Raw genomic sequence first — 7,500 nt, 5'->3', positions numbered from 1 at the left:
CATCAGGACATCATTTAACATGGCAGTAGTGTGGATCCTGTCAGTAGAGCTGTCGTTTAAAAGTGACAAAAGAAAGTATGGACCATCTTGCCCTTTACTATGAATGTCATTTTATAAGCTGGGAATTGTCTTTCATTCCACTGTTCACCATCTGGAAACTGCGCGTGTGCGTGCGTGCGTGCGTGCGTGCGTGCGTGCGTGCGTGCGTGCGTGCGTGCGTGCGCCCATGTGTGTGCGCCCATGTGTGTGCGCCCATGTGTGTGTGTGTGTGTGTTCAATTACACACACAGTATATGTTTGTGTGTTTGTACAGTACATGAGGCAGCAAACAGCTGTGCGTGGTGCAATATCAGACCAATCAACTGACTGCCATATTAAAGAATATAGACAGGGAAATAATGAAAACCAGAGAAGGGGGAGTGTTTAGTTAGAGATATAGGAACAATATGGAGAGATCAGAGATGGTATTGACGATAAGTGTACAGATGGCACTTGTTTATGTAAATCTTTATTAACACCTGTGCTCTACATTAAGATGCTGTCTGTCACATATACCTGAGCTAGACATGAAATTCCACAGACAGGCAGGCGGACAGACAGACAGACAGACAGACGGACACGCACGGTCGCACAGACAGACACAGAGACAGACAGACAGACACACACGGTCGCACAGACAGACACAGAGACAGACAGACACGCACGGTCGCACAGACAGGCACAGAGACAGACAGACAGACGCGCCGAGAGGCAGAGACTATTAATGTGCATTTGATAGTCCATTGTTCTGTGCGTTTGTTTCCGCCTCTCCGAGCCGGCTAAATGGCCATCGATTAATCAGCCTGATCTATGGCTCTCCTACGGCGCTGATCGGCTGCCCGTGTCTGTGGGATGGAGGGCCGCTATCGATCCTGTGAGAATGACAAAGGGCCACCAGGAATTATTAAAAGACAACTACTCTCTCTCCATCTCTCTCTCTCTCTCTCTCTCTCTCTCTCTCTTTCTCTGTGATACGCTGTGTCAGTCTATCAATGCCTCTCTGCCTACTTCACTCACTAACTCTCTCTTTCTCTCTCTCTCTCTCTGTTTCTCGCTGGCTCTGTTTCTCTCTGTGTTTCTTTCAGTCTTAATGAGTTTTATTGAGTGGAGCAGCAGAGTTCAGGGAGAGTGTCTGTGCTGTAATGAATAGACTGTATAAAAATCCTCTACTTTCTCACCGGTTGTCATCAGTCCCATCCGCAGCCGTTGGACAGGAGACATGTTGTGTCCGTACTAATAAGGCCTCAGGGTTTTAATTCACGTGTTTGGGGAATATGACGCATCTCGCGTATTGGAGGCAACACGTCATCTTTAGATTTAGATCTATGCTTATAGGTCGTTGTCAGTTTGTCAGAAACGGTGGGGATGTGAATATTCTTCTTCTTAGGGGTAAATGGTTTGCAACCACACAGTAGCCCAGTCAATAAATGGGTTCGGTAGGTCTCATTGGAATGAGCATTCTTCCATGACAGTCAAAAGTCAAATAGTAACTGAAAGGGGCAGTTGTTTGTTTGAGGGATGCAATTAAGTTTCATCAACTCTTTTGATCAGCATTTTCTCTCTCAGTATCCTGCCTGTATTCATGTGTGCCTTGTTTCCCTGCTAGCTCTCATTGTTTTGTTGTCTCCACCAGGCCGAAGGCATGGGGAGAGAGTATGTTTTGTCCGTCCGTCCGTGTGTGTGTGTGTGTCCGTCTGTCCGTCCATCCGTCCGTTACCAGCTAATCTCCGGTACCGTTAACCGATGCCAAACTTTCAAAGTTTGCAGGATTGGCCCGTTTGGAACAAAAAGCGTCAAATCATGAACGCAGCATGCAATTTACGTGAGATCTTTCACGCACTTTCCTACTAGGCTGAGGATTATATCCCACCCTTTTCACATTGGCCTGTTATAGCGCCACCAACAGGTGGATTTTAGCAAAACACATTTTTGGAACAAAATGAACACTCAGGATTTTACCATGCACATGTAGTAATGCGCATTGAACCCCAGTCCTACTCACCAGACCGACACACAACCTAATCGTGCGAATAGGCCTGAGCCCGATTGGCAGGCTGTTGTGGGTCAGGTCTTGGCTGGGTGCTACAATCACCCTCCCCAGTCTTTGGAGCGCGTCCTTGCACTTCACACTGCGGACTACAGCACACAACGTCCTTCATGTCCATCACGCAAGGATCCCCGTGCTCCAAGTCCTGCCGATTACACCAGATTGTAGTGATGCGCAGGAGCGAGGATTGAACCCCAATATCCCCAGACCAACCTGAGCATGAGGCTGTTCAGGTCTTGGCTGCGTGCTACACACAGTACAGTATGTTACATCTTCTTTTCCTTTCTCGTCTTTCTGGTGATTTACTACGTTCTTATTGTCTCCACCAGACCAAAGGCTTGGGGAGAGAGTATGTTTTGCACTCCGTCTGTCCACCTGTGTGTCCGTGTGTGTGTCCGTCCGTCCGTTACCCGCTAATCTCTGGCACCGTTGGCCTGATCCATGCCAAACTGTGCACACACACTCCCTGGATGCCAACGACAAACCTCTGCCCCAAATATTCCACAATGGCCTGTTATAGCGCCACCATGAGGCTGTAGATTACTCGTACACATTTTATCCATACATCACGCAATTCGGTATACACTATCTCCACAGCCATGTGATCAACACGGATCTGCACCATTTCCCATATTCCATCCTGATTGGCTAAGATTGGCTTCCAAAGCTCGCATGATTGGTCCGTTTCAAACAAAATGCCACAAATCACAAACAGTGTGCAATTTCTGTGAAATTATACATTTCCACTAGGCCGACGACGGCATGCCACTTTTTCCAAATCAGCCTCACAGTGGTGCTATTACAGGCCAATTCCTGTTTTTACCTATAACTGCATCGATCTGTGTACAACTCTGTATGCGCACTCCCTAGATGACATGGCAAAATATTTTCCCTGCATTTGCCACATCTCCCAGTTATAGCGCCACCATGAGGCCGATTTCTGCAAAACATATTTGTTTATATTAGTCGCACAGATATCATCCAAATCTCACGCAAATCGGTACACATTATCTCTGTAGTCATGTGATCAAGACGAGTCTGTTGGATTTCTCAGATTCTACACTGATTGGCTACGATTGCCTTCCAAAGTTTTCAGGAGTGGCCCATTTTGCTGCAAATCATGAACGCATGGCACGTGCAGTGAAGTGCAGTGAAACTGTGCACGCATATTCCCACTAGGCTGAGGAAGCAATGCCACTTGACATTTTTCAAATCAGCCTCATGATCAAAGGCGTAAGAAGAAATGGCACCCTTTTCACATTGGCCTATTATAGTACCCGAGGGGTACTTTTTCTAGTTAGTCTTGAATCCACTCACTTTTGCTTGCCCACCGTTTTGAGTTTCAGACAACATATATAAGCAATGCAGTATTTTTAGGTTAGTTTAAGTTTATTAAGGTTAGTGGTAGCTGAATGTTTTGAACTTCAAATTGATAAATATAGCTGCAAGCCGCAATAAGACAGGACCCTCTACCATATTGCTGAATTTCGTGGAAAGCGACAGCAGAGAACTGACAGAACTGCAAAAAGTGCCGGAAGAAAGAATGGTAAAACAATAGTAGCATTTGTCCCTTTGGGCATGGCTTTTAATAATAATTTAAAAAAAATCAAAAGGTTTCTGACATTTAAAAACAAATGATTAAAGCTCACAACGGGTCACATTGTGATTTGTTTTAAGAGGCACGTAAATAAGGATATACACTATATCCTGAATAAGTATATATATATATGTATTGTATTACAAAATTTCAGAAATTGTACATTTAAATATGCAAATTAGGCATTATATAGGAAAATATGCAAAAAATAGAAAATATGAAAAAGCTACTACTGTGGAAGGGTTATCATATATTAATTTACTTATATTGATCCTATAAACAATTTAATATAGGTATGGTTTTGCCCACTTAACGGTCCAATTTTGGAGGCCTGGCTCATGGACTAAGAACCAAAAAGAACTGAACCGGTTCCCAACCGGTGGAAAAGGGGCCAGAGAGGGATTGTGGTGTTATTGTCTTCTTTAGCTTATCGTCTTCAGGGGAACACGTCAGTGGGAAGATGAAAGTCCTTGAAGGTGTAGAAGGAGATGTCGCCATGGTCCACCACGGCAAAGGTGACAGGAACGTCCCCGCTCTGGAAGGCCAGCGCCTTGACAGCCTGCAGGTCAGGCACTGGACCCTGGAAGCTGCACACACACAGGCGGAAACAGGGTTTCCCCGGGTTGCTCTTCTTGAAGCCGGCCGCCACATCAGGCTGATAAACACTGAAACAAAGCCTCCACTCCGTGTCTCCTGTCAAACCGGATGCTCCGTCCAGAAGGTTTGACGATTTGACCACGCTGATTCTTTCAAGCAGCTCCGCAGTCTGGATGTAACGGTTAGGGTCGTGCAAGGGAACAACAGATCCCTCCCATAGGTGGGGAGGTCTGTTGCCATGCCGACCCCGTATCCTCCTCTCCTGCAGCTGGTGATACTCGGTCCAGTTGCTGCAGCGCCGCGCCTCTCTGTCCTCGTTAACGTGCCTCCTGTACCTGTCCCCCTCTCTGTCCTCGTTGACGTGCCTCCTGTACCTGTCCCCCGCAGACATCCTCACCTCCTCTCTGTCCTCGTTGACGTGCCTCCTGTACCTGTCCCCCTCTCTGTCCTCGTTGACGTGCCTCCTGTACCTGTCCCCCGCAGACATCCTCACCTCCTCTCTGTCCTCGTTGACGTGCCTCCTGTACCTGCCCCCCGCAAACATCCTCACCTCCCGGGGGTTAAGCCTCCGCAGCCAGCAGGCCACGTCACAGTCACCCACGGCCAGAGGCCCGGGCAGCAGGGAAGGGTCCGGGGAAGGCAGCCTTCTGGAAGAACTCCCCCAGGAGCCAAGGTCTGGAAAGGAAACGGAGTGAAAGTCCCAGTGTGGAGAAGAGGAGGTGGCCCTGGAGGACTGATCTGCCGGCTCTGGTGGTCCGGCCTCTGTGGACGCATTTACGGAAGTCGCCCACCACCAACCCCTGCAGGGGTATTGACTGGGGTCAGTTGGCAGCACGTTCAGGGTCTCTGACGTCTCGTGGGTTGGGGGGTTTGCACGAGACTCTGTGTCACAGAGGGATTCCTCCTCAGCTTCTGTGTGGCTTAGCATGGGGGAGGGGCTGTCACCGAGTTTCCTCTTCTGATTGTTCCTGGCTCGGTGGTTAGAAGGCGGTGGGTGCGGCTGGTCCTCACGTGAAGAGGGCACCGTGCTGGTATCGAACCGGTGCACAACGTAGCCAAGTCTCTTCAAATGCCCAAACACCTGATACTGCTGCAGTGGGAGTGTCTTGGGGCACAGAAAGCTTTCATATCCTTCCTGGATGGATAGAGGAAGGCCATGATAAAACATCTGCAGGTTCCCACATTCCATCAGGTACAGAGCCTCCTCCGGGAGCAGATATGGTTTCCCGTTGGCAGAGAAGCCCATTGTCTGCCAGAACCTTCCAGCAGGAGGCTGCAGTTCCACACGTCTCTCTCTTGGAATCCACACCGCTTGCACCAGGTTCCCCAGTCGCTCCACCCGTTCCTCCGACACGAGGCTCCAGTGTTCATCCAAGCTCTGTTTTAAACGCTGTCTCTGCCGCTCTGAGTCATCAGGGAAGAAGTCCTTCTGTCCCCGCGGCGGGATTTTATGGTTCCTCGAACGAGCCGTAAACAGCTCCGAAGGACTCAGTACCTCCTCTTCAGCAGCCCGCCTGTTCTGGTCCCCCATGTGCGAAAGTGATTTCAATCAACAATCATTGATGTTGATTTGGATGTTATCACGTATAGTTCATCCATATGGTCATGATTGATGTGAATTCCTTATATGGATCCTTATATGATTTGGTTGAGTCTGATGTCATGCCAGTCAGCAGCATGACACATGCCATATTATTTATTATTTATATTACCCTCACATCTCAAGTTCGGCCCCTGGTCTACGTCGCACCACCAATCTGACTGATATGCCCATATATGGAGAATTGGAGATCTCTGTATCTGTCAGTTCTTGTCCCCTTTATGCCCATTATATGGAGATCTCTGTATCTGTCAGTTCTTGTCCCCTTAATGACCATATATGGAGATCTCTGTATCTGCCAGTCCTTGTCCCCTTTATGACCATATATGGAGATCTCTGTATCTGCCAGTCCTTGTCCCCTTTATGACCATATATGGAGATCTCTGTATCTGCCAGTCCTTGTCCCCTTTATGACCATATATGGAGATCTCTGTATCTGCCAGTCCTTGTCCCCTTTATGACCATATATGGAGATCCCTGATGTCATCAGATCTGCCCATATGGGCATGAATGAGATGATGATGACGTAAATCTGTGCCAACACAAACATTAAATGCCATTGACAATGATGGGAACATTTACGTCATATGTACACATATTCGGCTAACCAATCACATACATTCAGTTCAATGAAAGGGGAAATTAGGTCATATGTGCCTCAAATATTATGTCAATTTGGTCCACACACGTCTCATATTGACAATGAAAGGAGAAATTAGGTCAAATGTCCGCCAAATATGAAACACAGACATTAAAGACATGTACGTCAAGACGAGCAAATCGGGTAACCAATCACATAAATTCAGTTGTTCATGAGATGATGTATGATGATGTATAAGAGCGCCCCTCACTTCACACAGGTGTAATTTTTGAGGGGCGCTAGCCCCTCCTATACACAGGTTTAATGTTTGTCTTTAGTTCAATGTTTGTTTTGTAAACGCATTGACAATGAAGGGAAAATGTACTGTAAGTCATTACGTCATATTGTCTCTGTTTTAATGATGATAAAACATTGTCTGTCTTGCTAGTTTGTCTTTAAAACCTTGAAAAAACACCAATTTACCAATATAAGACCAATATATTGGAACTATACCATCTACGTGTACTATCTAATGTTAGTTCCATTGATCCAAGCCGGAACACAATCGATTGATTGTCCAATAATTGTTGAGGGGCCCCTCCTATACACAGGTTTAATGTTTGTCTTTAGTTCAATGTTTGTTTTGTAAACGCCATTGACAATGAAGGGGAAATGTACGTCATAATGTAAGTCATTACGTCATATTGTCTCTGTCGCGTTTAATGTTTGTGTTGGCACCGTTTGTTTTACATCACCATTACATCACTTAATCAACATGAGTTAGACTTTAATATATTAGCGCCCCTCACTTCACACAGGTGTCATTTTTTAATTAGATTTAATTGAGACCCTTTTCATCCCATGGGGGGAATTCAGTTTCAGCTTCACCTACTGTTAGCTGCTGAGTGCTGCCCACAGCGGAGCGTGGATGGGGGAGCAGGTCAGGTCGTACAAAAACTACATGAGTGAGATTTGATTTGATTTTTTCAAATAAGGGACGTCCAGGGTGTCCACTGTCCAGGTAGTTGGTATTAGTGGAC

The 7,500-nt window shown here is 46.7% G+C and overlaps 2 protein-coding genes across 11 annotated transcripts in view; one reads left to right on the top strand and one right to left on the bottom strand.

Annotated features, from left to right (window-relative positions):
* Positions 1-7,500, top strand: part of lama2 (laminin, alpha 2) — a gene marked incomplete at its 3' end in the record, with an annotated part of 276,178 nt that overhangs the window by 154,022 nt on the left and 114,656 nt on the right. The window lies entirely within an intron of this gene.
* On the bottom strand, positions 4,120-5,811 carry LOC306940506 (tRNA-splicing endonuclease subunit Sen54-like; the record flags this gene model as incomplete). Its single annotated transcript, XM_079525604.1, has 1 exon — positions 4,120-5,811. The coding sequence occupies one exon, from the start codon at positions 5,809-5,811 to the stop codon at positions 4,120-4,122; it is 1,692 nt and encodes a 563-aa protein (XP_079381730.1).

The sequence above is a fragment of the Electrona antarctica genome (genome assembly GCF_951216825.1).
Source record: "Electrona antarctica genome assembly, chromosome: 17".
In the NCBI taxonomy this organism is placed as follows: Eukaryota; Metazoa; Chordata; class Actinopteri; order Myctophiformes; family Myctophidae; genus Electrona; species Electrona antarctica.
This window is presented reverse-complemented; position numbering and strand designations above follow the sequence as displayed.